This window comes from Epinephelus moara, chromosome 18 (genome assembly GCF_006386435.1).
Source record: "Epinephelus moara isolate mb chromosome 18, YSFRI_EMoa_1.0, whole genome shotgun sequence".
NCBI classification, from domain to species: domain Eukaryota; kingdom Metazoa; phylum Chordata; class Actinopteri; order Perciformes; family Serranidae; genus Epinephelus; species Epinephelus moara.
This window is the reverse complement of record NC_065523.1, coordinates 8,191,414-8,214,807: the sequence shown is the minus strand read 5'-3', so window position 1 is coordinate 8,214,807 and position 23,394 is coordinate 8,191,414. Positions and strand designations below refer to the sequence as shown.

The window sequence follows — 23,394 nt, the reverse complement described above, 5'->3', positions numbered from 1 at the left end:
CCAAGTCACGTTTTTTCCCTTTCAGGATGAAGAGCTGCAAAGGACTTGCGATGAGAGCACCAAAATCCAGGCGGCCTACGATCATTACTTTGACCTCAGCATAATTAACGACAACCTGGACGAGACCTACCGCACCGTCAAGGCCGCCCTGGAAACGGTTTCTAAAAACCCCCAGTGGGTTCCTGTTACCTGGGTTTTCTAGAAAGAATCTGTGGAGGGCAGAGGGGGGGGCTCAAAGGCACTAAAAAATATGCCACTGTGTAAATAATGGAAGTTCTTCTTTCAATTTCCTAAAATTTCCACAGACATTGAATGTGACCATAGCAGTAGCTTAGCATCAGAGACCTTTGTTCTTGCTAAAGCAGCTGTTTTGCAGAGAAGCTACAGGATGTTGTCTTAACAGTGTGTGAAGAGGACACCCATTATTTGAACAGGATCATATTTTACTGTGCAGGGAGGACAGGAAGGAGGGAATAGAAATTGTGTAAAAATTAAAGTTGTGAATGTCAGAAATTCAAAAATTTTACCTGGACACATTAAGGACTATTTGTGTGCGTGTGGGTGCGAGTGTGTATGTGTGTCCCTGCATGGATTTTAGAGCAAAGACTTTTGTATGTTTTTTAAATGATTTGTGCCATTACTGATGATCATCAGCAGACTGTCATTGTTTACATTTCATCATCGGATAGACTGATACACTCAATCTCCAAGCTATGAGGGCTAGTCAAATTTATTAGCAAAACCTGATCTATCCATTAACTTACCAAACATTTGACCTAAAATGTTGAAAATAATGATAAACACCCATCATGACTTAAAAGAGACCACACAGATATAAAACCGCCTGGCCGTCCAAAAAGGTCAATTTACAAAAGCATGAAATGGAGAAAGATCAGCGATTTCTACAATTGTCATTTATCGGTTTTATTGATGACTGATGTTTTCAGCCTGAAGCAGAACTAATCTAGCACACATAAATAATCATAAAACCATCACATGCAATGCCTCTGGTTAAAGCACAATAATGCAGAAGCAACAGATTCCTTCATGTCAAAGAAGATGATACACTTTATTAATCCTAAGGGGAAATTCCATATTTTTTCACTCTGTTGTCATGTACATGCATTTGAGGCCTGTGTGCATATGACAACAGAGTGAAAACATTGAATTTCCCCTCAGGGATTAATAAAGCATAATCTTCTTCTCCTTCTTCTTCTTCTTCTTCTTCTCCTCCTTAAATTTAATTTTAATAGAGAATACTGTACTTGTCAAAGTAAGTGTGATTGAGTGCCGCCAACGACAAGCAAACCTCACAGTCCATCTGTTCTCTTTCTGTGTTCTCAGCGTAGGCTGCCTTTCTTATCTTATTCTTATCTTTTACTTTATTTTATGTAGTTACACACACACTCATTGGCACTCTAAGAAAACAAGCCGTTGTACAGGTAATGAAAAGACAGATAACCCTACAATATGCAATATATAGAACTCAGTTGCCATCTTGTAGTGAGAGAAAGAAAAAGCCACATCTAGAATCATCTTGGGGTCCAATGGAGAATTGGTTGTATGTAAGTTATGTGATCACGTCTAAAACCAGCCCACAGTGTAAGACCTAAAAACATTAGCCATATTAGTGTGAAAGCCCACAGGGAATCATAAGCCTGCAATAGGGCTGCGACATAGACCCTTCATTATGCTGCCTTTGCTTTTTCTCACAGAAACAAACATCAGCAGCATCATGCAACCCCAGTGTGTGATTTTAGATAGTATGCCAGCATTCCAGAAGCAAAAGAGGCGTGGCGTGTAACACAACAGTGTCTGTCTCTAGTGTGGCATATAACATGCGTTGGGCAGGTCTTTCTAAAGCTCCTTCCTTACTGTTTTCCCAATTTGCAGGCGTTTTTGGTTGCTATTCTTCTTCCTTGAGTTAGCTGCAAGATGCTGCTAGCTGCCTTTTAAATCTCTCGGTGGTGGGTCGCACACTTAACATGTAGTCAAAATGGGACCCCCATCCTGTCCTGCCAGCTGTCCCTCTTACACTGATGTTGATTTGGCGCTGTTACTACCTCTGCTGATTGCTTAAAGGCAAGACAACTCTGTCCCCCCATTATGCAAACGAACCTTTTATATGGAATGGTGAGGCAAAATAATGTTGTGACATTCGCAGCTTGAACAGATACTGTAAAAGGGGCTTTAGAGAGTTGTGACTGATCAACACTAGCCCAGATGGCTAATGAGTTAGCGGTTAGCTCACCAGCAGTTCACCAGTTAGCCCTGGAGGTATAGTCAATATGTCACCAAGCTTCTAGAGCCAAATATTTTGCAGATTCATTTTGCTGTACCCATTTCTGGTGTGACCAGGCCATAATACGCAGATGCTGCACCTCATCAACATCATAATAGGTTAAAAACTTCTTGAACATATGTAAAAGTGTATATCATGAAATAGAAAGTTTGCTCCTTAGGTAATAGACTTCACAGTTTATGTTATTGGTGCTGGAACGGTTAGTCAGTTGCATTCGGTAGGTTATTGAGCAGCAATCAAACAATGTGTTGAATCAAAACTATCAGATATGGAACAATTGATGCTGATGTAATGTAGCAACTTAGAAGCTTAGAATACCGAAACACACAATCCCCCAGTGACCACCCCCCGTATGTTTGATAGAGGACACATTAAATAGTTTGAACCTCACTGACTTATAAACACACTTACAGAAAACGTACAGAAGCCCTCTTTTAATACAACATTGTATTTCATAAGTATGGTTCATTCTGTTAAACACTCATACTATCATTCCTAATTAGCACTTTTTATTTTCAATTCACTGTTAGAAATGAAACTTATTGGTTGTATTTATGAACTAAGTTGTAAACAGTTTGTAGATAGCATGTAGATATAATACATATAATAGATACTGATTTAGTAGGTATGAGATTCTTGCCTAGTATTTACAGTATGTGACACTTTAGTGATAACTTAAAGAATGTCATCAGTAAAAACATGTATACAGTTGCCTACGAGTGAACAACACAACAAAAAAGTGGCAGAAACCCCACAAACCTGAAGCACTCCAAAATAAAAGTATGAAAATATGAGGAAAATTTAAATTTCAACAAATTTGTGGCAATTTTTATTTTCTTAAGCTTTTTAAATGTGTTGTGCACTCTTGGACCCCTGTACATGCAACACTGTACATGGTGCCAACTGCAGAGAGCAGCTTGTTTGTACTAAGATCTTATATTGTGGCAGCTACTGTACTGAATACTTTTGATGCACAATGAATTGTTTAGCAATGAATGAGAAAAATAGATGTTGAATACAAATACTGACAATTGAGCGATCCTCAAATGAAATTGAGCAATTTTCAGACGTATCAAGGAGGCATTTTTAGTGGCTCATTGTTTGTAAAATGACATTTATATTAATGCTCTAGTTTTTCAAAAGTGGCTTAAAAACAGCAGATATTTGCCTGGCAGCTATATTTGGATCTCTTGAGTGTTTGCTATTAAGATACATGACATTTGTCACTCTCTCGAGGACATTCCAAAACCTCACTGTGTCCTTTTCTATGAAATCTCACAAATGCAATAAAATCATTTTTGTCACTGTATCTTTACTTAATGATGTACACTTAAGTACAACTGTAACTCTAAAGTAATATGGGTTTACCAATTTTTATGCAGTTTCTAAAAAACATGGCTCAATGACAATTCTCTGTTTGAATCAATGACATATAAAGTGGCTCTAAGTATAAGTTTACTGTACATTTGTAAACTCTATACAGTATGTACTAAAAAAATACTTTTAAAGGGTTTCATTTTTAAAATCCTACATAACAAGAGCAAACAGTTTGAGATAAAAGTAAAAGTACCTTAAAGGGATACTCCAGTGATGTAATATTTTACTTCCATAAAGTCAGGGAAATCACAAGAGACATAAACAAAACAGAAAGGTTAAAACTGAAGCAGCAGAGGCGGAGATATCCTGTTTTTATTATGGGTCAAGCTCCCAAACTCCTGAATCCTACATTTCCCATAAGGCAACTCTGCAGCATCTCTCCATTTAATTGTCTTGCCTGGTAAATGTTTGTGACTTTCAAACTCTACTCCCAGAATTTGTAACTAAATTGGCCATTATACCTTTTTTTAATCCTGAAGACATCACTATGACATCCTCTGCATTATTCTCATTGGTTTCAGAAAAATCCCCTTACAGAAGAAAAATACAGGGCAAGTAATGCTGCCCATGGTCTTCATGTGTAAAATCAGTGGAGTGCGCCTTTAAACTCAATAGTCTTTTTCAAATAAAATCCTTGAACAAAATCTCTACACTCACACATGGCTCTAAAAATGGATAGTGAGTCAAGCTTGAACCTTGTAATTTTGTTGTAGGACTGATGAATGTTCATGCTTCTGTCTATACTGAATAAAGTATTGATTCTAAGTGATTATTGGGTCTGTGCTGTTTTTCTGTAGACAGAGAATTATTTTTCTCATTGTGTTTACAATTTTCATAAGACACTCGATTAGGAATGTCCAAATACCAGAAATTTAGTAGTCGATACCAATACCAATATATTTACAATATATTTTAAAAAAGCAAAATCAAAAGTCTATCAAAATAGAGTTTATTTATCATAAGAAATTCCAGAGGGAGGATCCCTGAGAACCCCTGCAGACATCCAGGCTAATCCCTGAAATGTCCTCAGACCCTACAAAGCCCCCTTTAGTTGGGGATAAAAACATAAAATAGTATGCGCAAGCATGCGCACGTCGAAAATTGCAGCTCTCTGGCTCGGATGGATGTTACTTCATCCACCTGCCAGCCCTGCAGCCACCCTTTCCCTCAGGACCCCATGCTGCAGTCGAATACTCTTTTGCTGAGAAAGATTCCTAAGTGGGTGAAATGACCCCAAAGTATCTAAGAAGCAGCCATGAAAACAGCTTTTCAAATTCTCTAAATACTGGGAGGGTCTTCAAGTTATGTCATTCTGTAATCGCTTATCCTCTTGAGAGTCGGAGGCTGGAGCCTATCCCAGCTGACATGGGCGAGGGGCAGGGTTTTTAATTATTAATCTAGGTTGTGGGTGTTTTTGGTTTGTTTGTTTTCAAAAATTGAAAAAGGCCTGAAAATACACATTAACATGAATCCAACGTGTTATTAGTGAAGATAAATCAGCATATTTACTTAAAAAAAAACATATACTGTAAAGCCTACGTATTTAGAGCTGGGGCTATTTATAGAACATTCGGGGCTGAAGCTTTGGATGCACCTAACAACGCCACTGGTACACAACATTCATGATAAGCTAACAAACCCATAAACTCAGCTAACATTTCAATAGTATTGAAACATAATGGCTGTATTATTATTCCAAGTGTACAGGACTTCTCGTGAGCCACAATGGATTGTTTAATAACTTTTCAAGCAAGAGACTCTGACTCACCGTCAACTTCAGAAACCACTGGTGGAGGTGCAGAGGGTGAGGCTAATGCACCTACATGCCACACCTGCTGCTGAATCAACAGCTACAGACAAATGCAACGACAAAAAGTCTATCAGTTAACTCAGTTCTATACAAGCCGCTGCTCTAACTGCTAAGGAAAGGAAATGCTTCCTTTCCTTTAATTTAGCATAGGGTACATTGGACCATCCTTTACAAAAGGAAGGGAGATAATGGCATCCCACAATTCCTTGTGGCAGCAACATTTAAAGCAATGGACTATTTGCACCTTAACTTTGAACTTTTATCTGTCATTTCTTTTTCTAATTATTGCTCTAACTTGTATGGTATTTATTAGCCTGTTGGTTATTGCACAACAGTTGATGTTTTTAAAAGGAGGCTCAAGACTCACCTTTTTAATTTAGCTTTTAACTGATTTCTTTTACTCTTTTAATTCTTCTATTACATGTTCTTTTTACTTTCTAATGCTTTTAAATGATTTATTTTTAAATCTTTATGCATTTTAGTTTCTAAATCTTCATTTATTTATTTATTATTATTATTATTATTATTATTAATATTATTTTAATCTTTAAATCTTTAATTTTTCCTAATCTTACATTTTTATGCATTTTATCATTATTTTATCTCATACTTGTTTTATGTTATCATATTGCCTTTTAGTCTTTTAGTCTTTAGCTCCAGTGTTTACTCATGGGGGGCCTCCACGCTGAGGGGTGTGTCCGGTCTGCCCACGGAACGGTGCCCTGGAGATCCCTCAGGCCCAGGGGACTGGGGGGCTCTGCACCATGTGTGGAGTTCACCCCGGTCTGTCTGGGTCGGGGTGGTCTCTGTGGCGGCGCTCCCTGTGGCCGTGGGCTGTAGCGCCTCTCAGTGTGGATGGCTCCCCATAGGTGGTTCTTTCCTCACCTGGTTCCTCAGTGCCCAGCCATGTTATTGACTATATTGACTGTGTGTGTGTGTGTGTGTGTGTGTGTGTATATGTGGGGGTGGGAGGGGCGGGTTTTCAATATGTATGTATTATTTTTGTTTGTTTTTATTCTGTGAAGCACTTTGTGCTGCATTTTTAATGTATGAAAAGTGCTATACAAATAAAGTTTGATTGATTGATTGATTGATTGAATAAATAATTATTTATTTCTCTGAAATGGTCTTGTAGCTTCTGGTAGGCTCAGTTGAAGCGGTCATAAACATTTACAAGCATGTACATAAATCTCTCATAATTCATCTTAGCCCATTTACCCAGAAAGCCAAGTTGCCCTAACATATTCCATCACGGCATCTCAGCTCTGAAAGCATCCTTGTTCACAATCATGCAGTAGAACTACGTCATTTGAGCTATACAGTGAGATTTTTGAAAAAAAAAAAAAAAATATTGATCCTAAGGCAGTTTAGTTAAGGAGAAACAAATTGGTGGTGGGTGTCAAAAGAGGTGAAGAAACAACCAGCTCTCTCTTCCCTGCCAGTCTCATGTCCTTGGCGTGGAGAATGTGTTATCCACTCTGCTCTTTGTGGAGTTAGAGTTTCCCAAATGTCATGTGTTAAATGTCATTTTTTTTATCCCATGAAATTTAATAAGCATCTACCCCCCTCTTCCTTCTCTCCACCCCTCACTTTAACCATCTCCTCCTCTGCAGTCAGTGCTCTTTTTTAGAGAAAGTCTTGTACAGGATAGCCTTGTATCAAACTTTTCTCTTCATCGTTCACTCCTACCTCATCCTTCCTCTTTTTCGATTACTCTCTCAGTCTACCTCAGTGCTTTCTTCTGTGTTTGCTGCTTTTCTTGTTCCTCTCTTCTCCATCCTGTTGTCAGTGCCGTATAGTGGGCACACAGCTTTCCTTTGCAATGTGGTGGTGGCTGCTTGGTATTTTGAGCTGCGTGCTGCTGCTGGTGGTCGTCATCTTCTTCCTGGTCATCGGGCAACGCTACAAGGTGTTCAGCGAGAAGTGCCTGAGGCCACCAGGACCTTTGGTCACCGACAGCAGGCAGAGGGATGACAGACTGAAGAAAGGTAGGTTGTTTCTGATGCAGGATCTTGAATATTGATAATTGGAAGACACTACTATCCTTCAACATCCCACTAAATATTCACTAGAAGTTTGACAACCGCATTTTAATTACACATAACATACAGTCTTTTAAAGGTTGTTGGAATGGTTGGTGAGAAAGAAATCTTTAGGAAGTTTGTGAAACAGGGAACAGAGAGGTCAAACGTAGCTTGTCGGGAAGGGGGCTGATTCACATTCCAAAGGCTAAATTTTGGCTAGCGAACAACTTGCATGGCCATTTTCAAAGGAGTCCCTTGAAATCTCACCTCAAGATATCTAAATGACAATGGGCTCTATGTGTACCCACGAGTCTCCCCTAAACTTGAGGAGCCCTGTTCCCGGTAAATCTTTTGTTCCTTACAATCAAATAAATGCAGTATGTTTGTCTTTCAAGAAAAAGGACAACCATCCTATTTGAAGAACAATTGCCTTACATGTACAGATACATAACACATTAAAACAGGATTGCTGTGGAACTCAAAATGTCAGCTGTATGGTATTAGTCTTTGTACATCAGATAATTAGTAATATTAACTGTAAAACAAGAAACCAAAGTATATCAGTATGTGATTCCTTTACTCACCATATTGGCATTGTTTTCAATCAGCCTATATACTTTATCAGAATTCCTGTATTTAGTTATGGCTTTGGGTTTTGTTGGGCCACCTCAAGATTTTCATTTGCCCCATCTGGCCACCCCAGTGAAAAATTTCTGGAGGCACTACTGTTTGTAAGTTACATATACTAGTTTTTATGGTTTTGCTTTGTCATCTTATTGAGGCCTGTGTCAGTGGTGAATGAATGTCTGGGGTCACATGGTAAAAAAAAAAACCTCAGTGTGTAAATCTCTGTGGTTTTGTAATCCATGCCATCAGATTCACAATTCATGCATGTAGTTTTCTAATGCCCCTGGTTTTCCTTTTTTCCCCTACATAGCAGTGAATGAGTGTTAATGACCATCATTTATGCTATAGCAGTTCCCCAGGGATTTAAGCTTTTATTCTTTTTTTTATTTTGACAATATAACTTGTGAGCATACATTAGTTAAAGCCCCCCTTTATTCAAAAATGTGATTTTCATATGCTTTTGTCCTCAAAAATGTTTGACCTTGAGTATAATGACTTGTATCTGTGGACTGGAGTTGGATTTTAAAGGAACACTTCACCCCCTTAATGACCATTTGTATATCAGTTACTCACCCCATGTTATATTAAATTTGTGAAGAAAACATTGTTTTTCTTGCATGCCTTTGTTGAACGAAGAACTGCCAGGTAACATCTAATTACTGTAAAGCCAGGAAAGACCAGCCAACTCTCAGATCGTTTTCCATTTATCCTTTCAGAATAAATAATTTATAAACTACATCACATCTTGAGTCAGCTTGCACTCTATGGGTTTAATACAAGCTCCTGCCTTCCCAAGAAACCAGTTGAGACCCTGTCTTTTAAGATAGATGAAATCCAAGTAATGAAATGCCAATATGTTTCATTACAGACTGTGTTCTGATAATGTTATGGTATAGCCAAATGATAGTATGTGAACTTTACATAATAAAGTTAATACTGATATAATCTTTATCTACTGTCTGTAGAATCTTTTTTTCTCTCCTCATTTTTAGGTTAACAGCCTTTTCTATGTCCAGTTTTTCATTTTAATTTATCACAAAATTCTGTAAGCCCACAACATTGATTATGCTCTCTTCACATCCACAGTAGCCTAATAAAGCCAGTAGCATGCTTGCGGCTAATTTTGCAGCACGCTGTCACCTATGTGACTTACTGTATCCTCTCCACATTACACACACACACACACACACTCCATCACACTCCATCTCCCTTTGTGGTGCCACATCACAGCAAAGAGCATGGATACCAAGAGGCGGAGCTCAATAGAACGCCCCATAGCAACAAATTCCCCCATGGTTTCGTCCTACCGCCGCCATTTTGGACTGTCAGCAGACCGCAGCAGACCCGCTTGCACACACAAACACACAGACAAACTGAAGTATATCGCTATTAATTATGCTTACAATGCTACTCACCTCGTGATAGCTTGGTCACAGCTGCTTTTTCTACGTTTTTGTAAAGCAAAATATAGACTTTAAAAAAAAACAAAACGAGGAAAAACGGCCGAGATGGCATCTCTACATATTACATCCACTTATGAGAAGATTAACTTAATTACTCCTTCAAAATCATCCCATAAGCCAATTTACCAAAAAAATAAATAAATAATAAAAAAATCAAATCAATATTTTAACTAGAAACACATTAATGGCGACGTCACATAGTCAGGAATAAAGATTTATTTACAGTTTGTACAGTATGGGGACAGTATAATAATAATAATAAATAAGCTATTTTAATATATCTTTTAATGCTAAAGCAGTAGGTTAATCAGTTCTGATATAAATGTCCAACAACCGATAGTTGTTGCAGTTAATTGCACTACACTGTTTTCTTTTACTTTTTTTCTCCTCTCTCCTTGACATCTTGCATGTTGTCTGGGCGCAACAGTCCAAGCTCAACAGTCCAAAATGGCGTTAGCGCCCCTAGTGGCTGTTGGCAGAAATTCAACGGAGCTTCGCCTCTTGGTATCCATGCTCTTTGATCACAGTGTTAAACCCACGAGAACTCCCCCTACTGGCCTCACCTGGCATCAACCCCCCCAGCTGCTGGTCTTTCCATTCAGACCATTGTGACAGTCAGGTTTTCCCATTCACAAGGCAGTTTCAAAGCTGTAAACAAAACAACCTCTCTATATGTCCCTGCTTCGTTCATACCTGCCACCCTGTGTAATCTGGCTCTCCCAATTGTGAGGTCTCTCTCGAGTAACTCTGTAATTCTAAATGGTTTTATCTCTCTTTCTGAACTGGTGGTTCAAGTCTAGTCTGAGTTGTTGTGAACCATGACAAAAAATGAATCTCTGGTGATTTAAATTTTCATGTTGACCTCAAATGTCAAAGCCACTGAATTTTCCTGGTTTTATGGACTCTTTTAACTTTGTGAAGCTTGTTTCCAGCCCAACCCATAACTTTGGCCACACATTAGATTTGGTTTTTAAACTTGGTCTGACTATTTTGCCTATATATGGGGATCTCAGATCACATGTGCATCAGGTTTTCCACCATGTTTCCTACTGTTCCCAAACCTCAATTACCTGCTTTCTATTCCCAATGATAGACACTCAGCTTTACCTCACATTAGATTCTGCTGATAACCGTAATGGCAGTTAGGCCCCTCCTCCACTGCCTCCAGGATGTGAAATCTCGGATGGCATAAAATAGTCCTCTATTAAATAATAGTGAAAACAGAAGTGGTAATGTTCCATTCCTGGGACTCTATCCGGGGTATAGCTAACCACTTAAGGCCCCTGGCACCTAACATTAATGCCCATGCCAGAAATCTTGATGTCATCTTTGATCCAGCTTTAAAATTTGACAGACAAATTAACACTGTTGTGAAAGGTTGCTTTGTCCAGCTAAGAATTATTGCCAAATTTAAACCAGTCCTCTCACTTGATGACCTGCAGACTGTCACAAATGCCTTAATTTACTCTCTGTAGTGCTCTGCATGTGGGAACAAGCCAGTCATCCTCGCTTGCAGTTGGTGATAATTGCTGCTGCTAGGCTACTAACTGGTACCCAGAAAAGAGGCTGCTTCATACCTGTACCAGTGGCCCTGACTTGGTTACTGGTCAAGTATAGGACTGAGTTTAAGATCCTATTATTTGTTTTTAAAGCTTGACATGGCCTGGCACCCCAGTACATCTCTGAACTCCTCTGCCCCCTTTCCAATGCCAGATTTCTCAGATCCTCAAACCAGCTGCTCATGGCTTCCCACGACCAGGCTAAGGGGTAAATGTGATAATGCATTCACTGCAGCCGCCCCAAAGCTTTGGAACAGTTTATTATTTTCAATTAAATGTTCCCCCTCTGTAGAAACATTTACAGCTAAGCTTAAGGCCCATGTTTTCTTAGGCAGTGGTTTCCAAATGATCGCAGTACAAAGTTGGGTCACGGATCTATTTTGAATGGACCACAAGTGACTAGCAAACGTGTGAAGATTGTATAAAACACAGTTTATTTTGAACTACAGTGAATTTTAGTGTTTTCACTGTTCTAACGCCTTTGAATATCCTTAAGATTTTAGGTTTTTATATTTCACTCTTCTGTGCTTAATTTTCTTTTATCATTTATTTGTGCATGCTGATGATATGGTGGTGTTTGTTATCTCTTTTGCTTTTGGCTGTTATTTCATTTATCTTATTTTATGTTACAACGCTTTGGTCTGGTTGTTTTAAATCTGCTTTATAAAAAAAATTGATTTGAGTTTGATAAAGTAAACTAGAAAATTTCACAAGAAATTTTGGGTGCCTGCTACCGATGCCAAGTGTGAAGCAAGTTTCGATATGAGACATTGATATGTACTGCCCACTACAAGTACTGCATATGCCATGTACTATATACTACATGACTATAGTCATGACTATAGACTATGAAAAGTCATGGCACATTCAGGATAACTCGCTCAATGCACGTTTTTATGTATTTTTTGCAAATGATGCACTACATGGAAATATCAGGCGGAAGATTAAGAATAAGAACAGTCGTATTATATATTATGTATAAGAATATACGCAACAGATTATATATAGTGGTGTTGTTGTTGCACAGCAGGCACCCTCAATAAGCACTTTGGTACGAACCAATGGGTATGAGCAATATGTTTAGTGGACAAAATGGACCTTCACTCATGCACACACCACATGGTCTCTTATCATACTATGTAATTGCTGTTATTACACAGACTTAAATATTTCCAGTTTATCAGTGTCTATCATTAGAGAAAGAGGCAGCAAAGCTGGTACCTGGGTTCGACTGCGGCCCAGGTTCTTTGCTGCATGTTATCCCCTCTCTCCCATCTCTCTCTCTCTCACAAAAAACCCTCTATGTGAAAGGTGTCAAGGGTTCTCGAGACCAGACTCAAAACCTTTCTCCAAACTGATTTTTAAATGCAGTGTATGCTCTCCTGCAGGGTTCCGTGTGGACCGTGTTCCTCCTGCTCTGGATGCGGTGGTGATTGGAAGTGGTGTGGGGGGGTTGACAGCAGCAGCTCTTCTGTCCAAAGCGGGGAAGAAGGTTTTAGTTCTGGAGCAACATGATCATGCTGGAGGCTGCACGCACACCTTTCAGAATAAGGGATTTGAGTTTGATGTGGGTAAGGACGCAAAGTATACGCACACACCTGCACACATAGATGCTCTTTCCCTGCAGTTACTATGTAGTCTATCTATTCTAAATAAAAAAAACAAAAAAAAAACGTAGTCGTAAGAATTATTCCTACATCTGCACAGTTTGGGACAAAGTTGCGTTATGTTTTTACATTGTAAAGTATTACAGTGTTACATGATTTAAGTTGATTTATCCTCACCTCTGCCACCACCAGGTATCCATTACCTGGGCCAGCTTCATGAAAACAGCATGCTGCGGATTGCTCTGGATCAGATCACAGAGGGACAGTTGCAGTTCACAAAACTGGAGCAGCACTTTGACACGCTGATCCTGGGTCAGAACGACCAGCGCAAGTAAGGCACATAATCACATTGTATTAATTATAGTACCGTTAAGTTATTAACTGTGTTTCTTTTAATGGGTTTCTTTAGTCTTCACTGCAGACAAACAAAACCTGACCACAACATGAAATATATCTCCTACAAGTGATTCTCAAGAATCCTAACTCATCCATATTTAAATGCTTTTGTATTTCCGCACTTTTGAAGTTATCTACAGAGGATTATGAATCCTGCCTGGCTTTGAACTGATTTGAACATTTCAAACTATCTCTGATGCACCTTGCCTTACTCTTAATTCTCAGGGAGTACCATATCCATGCAGGGAAGACTGAGATGGCAGAAAGTTTGAAGAAGCAGTTCCCAGGAGAGGAGGAGGCCATCGATGAGTTCATGAGATTGATGAAGGTAGGGAGGGAGGGAGGTATGATCACAATGGAATGATAGATGAGAGGGGCAAAATGGGCATGAAAGGAGGAAGTAAGAAGAGTTTCATTAACAAACAAGGATGTGTACAAGTTAAATCGTTGACAAACTTTTCTTTGACCAGATGAACATTTGGTGTGTGACAAGGCTGAAACTTGACTTTGTGTTATTGCAGAACATAAGCTCTCTGGCAAACGGAAGTTAATGATACTACACATTTTGTTCAGCAAGATAATCTTCACAAATGAACACCACGTTCATGAATTTTGAAGCGAAGATGGAATCACCAGAAGTAAAAAGCTAACCATTGACCATCACAAGCGAACAATACCACAGTCGCATGTCACAGTCGCAAAAATGCCAACTTATTTAGGAATCATTCCTGCAGCACTCTATTTATGGTAGTAATGTCTTAAATTTTGTCAAAATAAAAGTTTTACTGGGGGGAACAAATGCACATGCTCTAAATATTGAGGGGGGCATGTCCCCCCGCAAGTAAGGCACATAATCACATTGTATTAATCATAGTACTGAGGGGGGCATGTCCCCCTGTGCCCCAACTCCCCCCCCCCCCAAATATAGGGCTATCATATTAAAGGAGCTTTATATGTACAATGTATTGTTTCTGATAATTCTCATAATTTTGCTTGTGTGTCTTCCTTATGCAGCTATCGTCACGACGGACACCCCTTATTGCCACCTTGAAGATCATACCATATTGGTTGGTCAATTTCCTGGTTCGAACCGGCCTTTTAGATCGTATATCTTCAGTGTTCCGCTTGGCATCCACCAACCATTCAGAAGTAATGTCCCGCCTCACAAAGAACAAGGACCTGCAGGCACTGTCTGCCTATCTGTTCTATGGTAGAAAATATACACATATACAGACTCACATGCATCACAGATAACACACATTCTTTACATCCTCTTCAGTGCTCTGTTTTGTGTCATTTTAGGTGTCCCTCCTAAAGAGTCTAGCTTTCTCATCAATGCTCTCCTTCTTCACCACTACAAGCGTGGTGCGTACTACCCACGAGGGGGCGCCAGCGAGTTTGCCTTTCATATCATCCCTGTTATTCAGCAGGCAGGCGGTGCTGTGCTGGTGAGAGCTCCTGTACAACAGATCCTGATCAACCAACAAGGGAAGGCCTATGGTGAGAAAGGGTGGGGCGTGAGACAGATTCTGTGATGCAGTGGACATTTCCATGATAATGTGCACAGCTGGCTCTGTTTATGGAGGTCTGTAGTAAGACACTCTCCAGTTCTTTTACTTGCTTACCAAGCAGAGCTGTTAAGTCTTTTTAGGGTCATGGTCTGAAGCTGTCATTAGCAAATTGCAAGTCAGTTTCATATCTTCCAGGTCTCTAGAAAACGACCTATAAAAATGACCCATGTCACTGAATGAGTTGAACTAGTAAAAAGATTGATTTGTTAATTTGCTGATAAGTCAGTTACCACTAAGCCATATGGCTGTACCAGCCACTGAAGGCCACAACATGCAATATTGGATTTTCCTTGGGTTTAACACTGTGTGTGCAATTCAGGTGTGACGGTGCTTAAAGGACAAGAAGAGATTGAGGTCCATGCCCCTGTTGTGATTTCCAATGCTGGAATCTTCAACACCTTCCAGAAGTTTCTGCCTAAGCCCATACAGGACAAACCAGGTAACACAGTATGGTGTCAAACTCATTTTAGTTCATGGGCCATATACAGCACGTCCATATGTTTCCCTTTCTTTTGGTATAATGAAGAACATTCTGGAAACGTTGAAATATTTACAAAACACATGATGAACAGCCTGAGATGTTGCAAGAAAAAAAAGTCCTATTTCAACAATATATCTCAGTTTTTCCACATTCAGTCAGTCCTCTACTCACTAAGGCAGTGCCTTAGCAATATGGTTTAAAGATAGAAGTCTGATACAGATTAATTTGTACTGAAGCTGCTGATTGATCGTATTTTGCACAATGTTCAGTATCACAACAGTAAGTGCTTTGTAATAGTTTTTTCAGAGCTATGTTATGATCAGGGTAAAAAGCCTCTGAAGCAGCATTTTACATGAAGTAGGTTACTAACTGTTTAACTTGCTCCTGGAACCTCTTAAGGCGGATTTATACTTGTGCATCAGCTTTATGCAGAGCCTACGTATGTGGCCTACACTATCATGAGCATTTATACTAGTGCGGTGGTGTGTCTGTGGCACTCTGCAGTTACACTTCCAAAACACCAGTTGGTGGTGGGGTTTCTGGGGTGCTTTAGTTGATTCAAAACACACATTAAACACACATTTAACATGGCTTAATAGCAACAATTTCAGACACAAGTACATAAAATCAGCTTCACTACAACTCGCAGCATTCACAGACAAAACACTTGTCTTTTGCTGGACACATTTTCCAGTCAAATACAACATGCTAATGTTATTAGCACAAGCCTATAGCATGTTACATTGTATAAATTAGCTTAGCAGCTAGCAGGGATTTCCTCTACTCATATGAAGCCAGGAACAGCAGCAACATTTAACAAAGGTAACGTTACAAAATTTGGCTCCATTACAACTCAGCAGGTTCACAGACGAAACAACTGTCTTATACTCGACACACTAACAACACTCTACTCAAATGAAGCCAGGATTAATCACATACAAGACTTGAAATGCTATTTTTTGGAGGCTTTATTCCATCTATCCATCCATCCATCTTCTAACCGCTTCATCCTCATGAGGGTCGCGGGGGTGCTGGAGCCTATCCCAGCTGACATCGGGCGAGAGGCAGGGTACACCCTGGACAGGTTGCCAGACTATCGCAGGGCTGACACATAGAGACAGACAACCGTTCACGCTCACATTCACACCTACGACCACTTTAGAGTTATCAATTGACCTAATCCCCAATCTGCATGTCTTTGGACTGTGGGAGGAAGCCGGAGTGCCCGGAGAGAACCCACGCTGACACGGGGAGAACATGCAAAACCCGCACAGAGGGGCTCCCACACCCGGGATCGAACCGGGAACCCTCTTGCTGTGAGGCGACAGTGCTAACCACCATACCACTGTGCCGCCCCCTGGAGGCTTTATTGTCTTCACAATTTAATATATCTTATATATGAAATAAAAGTATTTATAAATAATAATAATGTAATAACAGCTTTGTTTCCACTGAGGGAAATGGTTTCAGCTTACAAAAATAGCCAGGAGGTCTGAGTCGCTGCAACGTGTAGTTACATTTCTGGGAATGTGCACTTCAGGCTATGGTGACGGCATCAACGCAGAGCCTATGCTGTAGGTATGGTGTTGATTTGACACAGAATAAATCCCACTTTAGCATTCAGTGCATTAATATGTGCAAAGTCATCCAGTGGTCCAGATTGGACCCTTTGGTGGCTCGGTTCTGGCCCAGGAGCTGTATGTTTGACATCCCTGTACTAAACAGTACATTTAGCACTTTTTTCTCATTTGACGTCTTGTTCAGAGTGTCTGCAGGCTCTTAAATTCAATTGTATAAATATCAGGCCTTAATAGTTAAATAGTGTTCAATTTTAAATTCTGATGTCTTAATTAACCCTTTGCTAAGCCTCGCCCCCATGTGTCGGAGCTCACACTGTAATGAACTGCACTGCACTGCTAAAGGATATATTCAGGATGTCAAACTGACAGCAACAAAAACAGGTTAAAAAGATAACGATAGTTAGAAGCTAAAGCTTAACATATAGATCACAGTGCAAAAGTGAACCATCACATCAACACAGGAAAAAAATAGAAATTAACAGAAACTAAAGGGAAACTTTGCCAATATTCAACCAGCTGTGTGCGAATGGTGTTTAATGTGATGACACACAGCTGGTTGAATATTGGCAAAGTTTCCCTGTTTACCTTCAATGGATTCTGCAGAGCAGGGTAGGTCTGTATTCACTGTTATGATCACTTAAAAGCAAAAGTAGCATGTGTTCACGTTAAAAAAAGTTACCTGCAGTACTTGAAAAACAAAAAGATGATTTGTCCAAAAATCAGTCTGAAATTTGGTTAAAAATGATCTTGCAAAGGTCTCAAAAAGCATTACATTCAAATGTCTGATATCTGTACCCTGTTTTTCTCAGATGTATTTTCTGTATTGTGTGTGTCTGTGTGTGTGTAGAGATCAAGTCATTGTTGAGTTTGGTGCGTCATGGCATGGGTTCCTTCTTGGTCTTTGTTGGTCTGGATGGAACCAAAGAGGAGCTTGGCATTGTTTCCACCAACTTCTGGATGTATAAAGACAATGACTTGGACTCACTGTAGGTTTTCTGCATTTACTCTATGAAAAGATCGAATACTATTTTGTTGATATTTTTAGCTGAACGACACAGCTCATGTTTTTTTAACACATTCCTGTCTGTATGTCCTGTGTGTGTGTATGTGTTTGTGTGCCCACAACTGTGTGTGAAGTATGGAGCGTTACTCTTCTCTGAGCAGAGACCAGGTATTGGGAAACATCCCCATGATGTTCATCACATTCCCATCCGCTAAAGATCCTACAGCCAACATGAGACAACCAGGTAACACACAGTCAATTCATATGTGCACAAATGTACAGGACACGTAAATCTGAAACCGCCTTCCAGCTCAGTTAGTTCTGCGATGTCTATCTTTGCTTCTGTACTCTTTCTCTGCAGATATGCAATCATATGAATCAAACAATGGCTCATGAATGTTTTCGGGTTGACATTCCGTCGGTCCATCCCTACATCAGTCCCATTCTTGTGGACATAATATCTCAAAAACACGTTTAGGGTATTTCTTCAATTTTGACGCAAATGTCCACTCGGACTGAAGAATAAACTGATTAGAATTCAATGGTTGGAGGTAAAAGGTAAAAAGGTCACTGTGACCTTGCAAAACATAGTTCAATGGTGTTCATTATGTATTTAGTTTCTGATAATGACTTTAGTTGTTCTTTTATCTCAGACATGTTAGGATATTACATACCTTGACATGTTTCAGCAGAAACTTCCCCCGTCCTCAGAAGTGACACTTGGTGGTGGTTGTAACGCGTCTTTATCAGCTGATCTGTCAATCAGCCGATATTAGGGACCCGCTGTCCATCTGCTGCCTCTCCAGGACGCTGCTCCACATGTGGGAGAGCATGTATGCCCCCTCGTTCCTGTTCATCGTCCCTAGGCCCCACTTCCTCATTTCAATAGCCTCCCTGATCCAGAGCCGGTATTTGTTGTCCTCGGTGTGTATGACTCTGGCCTTGTCCCAGTCCATAAGATGGTTTTCCCTTTTGTAGTGATCTGTTATGACTGATTTGTAGGTCTTATTGTCGTCTCCGGAGACGAAAATAAGAAAAACAAGATCAGTAAAAGAAAAGGCACAACAAGGAATCTACAGCAGCAGATTTACAATCTTTCTCTGTGTTCTGACTGAAGGTGGCATTGCACCAAAAACATGAAATGGGCTACATTGGTTGTTTTGGTACAGGTGCTGTTGGAAAATTAAATCAAAAATAAACCAAACACCACCCAGCAGTTTATTCTTCTTTGAGGCAGAATTATACAGCTCAAGAAGTAGAGCAGTAAGTATTCTTCTCCTCTGCCTGAGGCAGTGAGGCAGTGTGTTAATGTACGATGTAAGAAGTTTACCCACAATCAACTATTTGACTCGAGAACCTAGTAGTTCATCAAGACGATCAAAAGTTAAAGTAATTCACTTCTGAAAAGATGATCTTTCCATAAAACTGGGCTTTTATTATATTAAAATGATGCAATACTTTTGATATTGGTGCTACATGATCAGTAAAAACAGAGGAATGGGCTGTAGCATCATATATGCAAAATGATATTTAGGGTCTGTGTCCATGTGGTATTTTTCTTCAGCAGAAAAGTGGTGGCAGGGCGGTTGGGAGCGTTTCATAAAAAAATGCTCCCAGCACTTTTTTTCAGTGACATGCTCCACATGGGTATGTTTCTATTTCTATTTCCAGCTAACGTCAGTGTCAATATCTTGGCACTGACGTTAGCTGGGTAGCGAATGCAATGCTACAGAGGGCTGACTACACAGTCAACATTAAGCTTACAAAGTGAACGGTGATAAAAGCACAACACTCAACAGCAACATCCAGTGTATGCCGTCCAATCTGCTACCAAAAATGAGCCTCTCTGTCTAGTAGACATTAGCCTAGCTCAAGAAGCAGCAGAGACGTCACCAACGCCTTTCCGAAAAGTTCTGAGATTTTCAACCTAAAGCGCTCGGAGCAGCTGCACAAAAAAGGTGGAGCGCTCTAAAAAAAAAGCTGTCGGGCGCGGCGTTTTTTTCTCTAGGCAGCTGTATGCAACCACATACACTCTCTCCTCATTGGGCACAATTGAAAAAAGATGCTACGCTGAGAAAAAAGCGCCAAGTGGACACAGGCCCTAACTAGATAACGAGCCACAAGATGGCACCTGTTCACTTTAAACTGAGTTGTTCACCTAGCACATACACCAAATACTTTGGCAGTATGTGGCCCGCTGAATATGCACAGTAGTTTTTCTCCCGCTGGCCCTGACCCAAGTTCCCACTTGGCTCATAGTCTTTGCATTATGATGACCTCACAGATGTTTAAATTGGTCCCCTCAACTCAAGGAAAGTTTTACAAGTGGAACACCTCCACAGATCAAACATTTACAATAGAAAGAGTCATAATTGTCCTTGTTTGCAGTTTGAGGTGTTCTGTCAACTGTTTTAAAGATGTCACTTTCACAAAAGTGGCCTATTGGGGAAATGCTTTTAGGACTGTAGTTTTTTTTTCTACTGCAATACTGTGAGTAGCCACTGGGAAAACTGGAACCAAGGTTTACTCAGAGCCTGTGTGGCATTTGCTTTTTTCCGAGAGGTAGAAAAACGGAATGTAATGCGAGCTCGTCCGTTTTGGCGGTAACAAATGATCTCAAATATTTGATCAATTTATATTTGATCAGCGCTGTTTAGTGTTGCAATTTGAACAGTATAGCACTCACTATCTGTTCACAAACTCTCATTTTACAACAAAAAGTTCACTAAAATATGTTTATGAAAACATTTTATGCGAGAAATAAGTGATGCAGTAACATAATCTTGGTTTATATTTGATCAATGGGGCCTAGTTTTACAGTTTGATTGAGTTTCAGAGAGACAGAGTGAGACGGACTCCTCTCTCTTTATCTCTCTCCACTTATATACTCTTTGTCTGTGGTGGCGCTGGGCATACGAAAATGCAGAAATGCAATCTGTAGTTCAGTCAAGATCAAGTTCCTTTTGCAGTATTATATTTGGTGGTATGGTTCTGTTCTGGGGCCTCTCTGCCTTTCCTAGGCCTATGCAGAAAGCCTCCTCCACAGGCCCATGTGGAAAGCCCAAGGCGGAGAGAGCTATCAGCTGACTCCCTTCCATCAATCAGCCGATCCATCAGTTGATTGGGCAGCTTGAGATCAACTGATGTAATTTGGATGTGAACTGAGCTTGACATTGTGTCCTGCCTGAACTAATGCTATGCTCAATTTTGAGTAAAAGCCCCAGAGCCAGCTCAAATCCACCAAGACAAGAGATCTGGGCACTGGTAAGACGTAGGGAAATTAACCACAGTTCATTTACACATACTACCCACTTTGTTATGATATATATAAACAGCTGGTTGAAAACTGGCAAAGTAACCCTTTAATACAAACCTTTGTATCACTCTCTCATTATTACCCCTTGTTACCTCTCTGCAGGTAAGTCCTGTATGACGCTGCTCACCATGGCTCGCTATGAGTGGTTTGAGGAGTGGGAGAGTACAAAGCTTGGCAAGAGGGGGCAGGATTACCTGGATATGAAAAACAGCATGGCTCAAGAGCTGTTGGACTGGGCATTAACAATCTTCCCTCAACTGAAAGACAAGGTAATATATTCCAAACTCAAGGTTCGCTCACTAGCATTTTCCCGAGGCTTTTGCCTCTGTCCCACAGCAGTCATCAGGGAATGCACCTTTTCATTTGCTGTTGAAGGCAGTGGAATATGGTCATATTTGGATATTTTATCACAGGTATCAAACACAAGTATTTCTGTTTTTTCTTCCCTGATTCCAATGTAAGCCTCTATTTACTGTACTTGCATGCTTCCAGTCAAAAATATTGGTGTGTCCAAAAAGTTTTGAAATGCAAAGATGTTGAAGTGTCAAATATTCCACCTACTATTGATGTGCTTTTGCCTTAAAATACCATGTGTTTACATCCAGGTGGTGATGGTGGATGCTGCCACTCCTCTAACTAACAGTCACTATTTGGGCGCTCCAAGAGGTGAGATGTATGGTGCTGAACACAACTTGGAGCGCTTCACCCCAGATACTGTTGCAAGGACACGACCACAGACACCGATCAGTGGACTCTACCTAACAGGTGACCTAACCGTCAGACAGTCTCATCTGTTCTGGACTCTACAGAGACAGAAACATCTGCTCAATGTCTCTGCTTGTGTTTGTCTGCACAGGTCAGGATGTATTCTGTAACGGCATGGCTGGGGCGCTGCACGGTGGACTCCTCTGCGCTTCAGCTGTCCTCAATCAGATCCTCTACATTGACCTTCTGGCCTTGAAGACCCGAATGAAAAACAAAAACATCAATCATAGGATGAGCTGGTAGCGACAGGGCTGTAGTGGAGCAACTGATTCAAGATTTAAAAAATAAAAAAACAAACAAGGAAAAGAATAAAATTGATTTGACCCAAAGTCAGGTGATAAGGTAACCTGAATAAATTCAGAGAAAGCACTAAAACTGTTATGGTCTGGCTTGTAGCTGAGTATGCATGATGGAAACCCAACTAAGAGAATGATTGGAGCCCACTACAAAATGATTGGCAGACAACACCATGGTTAACAACATCACACCTCTTAAATTTTGGAAACAATAGATGCCTGACTTGCATTCTGTTGCAATTTCTAAAACAAGGCTGCATGCCTTTCTATTATCTGTGAGCCAAAATCAGTGTGTGAGAAATACTTGGCTGTGTCTGTTGTCTACATGCACGTCATAAAATGGTGAGAACAGACCACTATTGTTTGCTCCCATGTTCCACTGCTCCTAAATGTTCAAACAAACAAAAATGGGTGACATTTGTACCTTGAAAGTTTTAATTGACTCCTGTTATCAGTGAGCCAACAGACCATAAAAGGATTAACAAAGTAATATTAACTCAAGGTCCACTTAAAATTGGATTCAAAGCCCGGCGCACTACCGGGCAAAGTCATTCAGTCCTACATTACACTACCTTTTAATGACTATAAATTCTATAATACACATTTATGACATGAAAAAACTTTTTTAAGAAATAAACAAAATGCCCTTTTACTACATATGATACATCATAATTGCCTCTTTAATATCTGTTTTATAGTGCTGTGAAAACATCAACAAATTCCTCCTTCAAACAGCTGGATTTATTCCAGTTCATTGCTAAAAGCTACCTTTTAAAGATTACACTGAACACATCATGACAACGATATAATTTACCTTCACCCCATACTTATTTTTATTGAATAGAGCTTCACTTCACAGTGTAAATCAATGTCACCTCTGTGAGCATGTTCATTGTGGCCACTGGCTGCTCAGAGATAACAATAACTAGCACTCCTGTGGATTGCAACACCGGTTTTCTTTTCTTTATCTCCACATACTCCTCTCGGTAGTGTAGTAGTAGTGGAGTGTCCTCTCAGTAGTGTAGTGATAGTTGAGTGGACACCAGAGAGCTTTTGTCGTTTTGACATGATAACCATACAGCATGTTTCAGGGGGTTCAGGTGACGTTGGATAACTTGCCCATCTCCCCCAGAGAGCAGGTAAAGTGTAATGAGCTGGGGGAGGGGACAAGGGGTGGTAGTAATAGTAGTAATAGTATTAGTAGAAAATAGTAAAAA

At 40.1% G+C, this 23,394-nt stretch overlaps 2 protein-coding genes across 2 annotated transcripts in view; both read left to right on the top strand.

The window, feature by feature from the left end:
- The window catches only part of LOC126405750 (MAGUK p55 subfamily member 2-like), a 28,428-nt gene extending 23,756 nt beyond the window's left edge, over positions 1-4,672 (top strand). The window contains exon 14 of the mRNA XM_050069649.1: positions 26-4,672. Within this exon, the coding sequence (XP_049925606.1) occupies positions 26-202 (177 nt within the window). The 3' untranslated portion in view covers positions 203-4,672. The remainder of the gene's footprint in view (positions 1-25) is intronic.
- Positions 4,673-7,311: 2,639 nt separating this feature from the next.
- LOC126404860 (all-trans-retinol 13,14-reductase-like) lies at positions 7,312-22,124 on the top strand. Its single transcript, XM_050068219.1, has 12 exons — positions 7,312-7,477; positions 12,551-12,733; positions 12,962-13,100; positions 13,391-13,493; positions 14,180-14,375; positions 14,468-14,665; positions 15,056-15,175; positions 17,645-17,783; positions 17,935-18,044; positions 21,219-21,385; positions 21,722-21,881; positions 21,973-22,124. The coding sequence occupies exons 1-12, from the start codon at positions 7,312-7,314 to the stop codon at positions 22,122-22,124; spliced, it is 1,833 nt and encodes a 610-aa protein (XP_049924176.1).
- Positions 22,125-23,394: the final 1,270 nt, after the last annotated feature.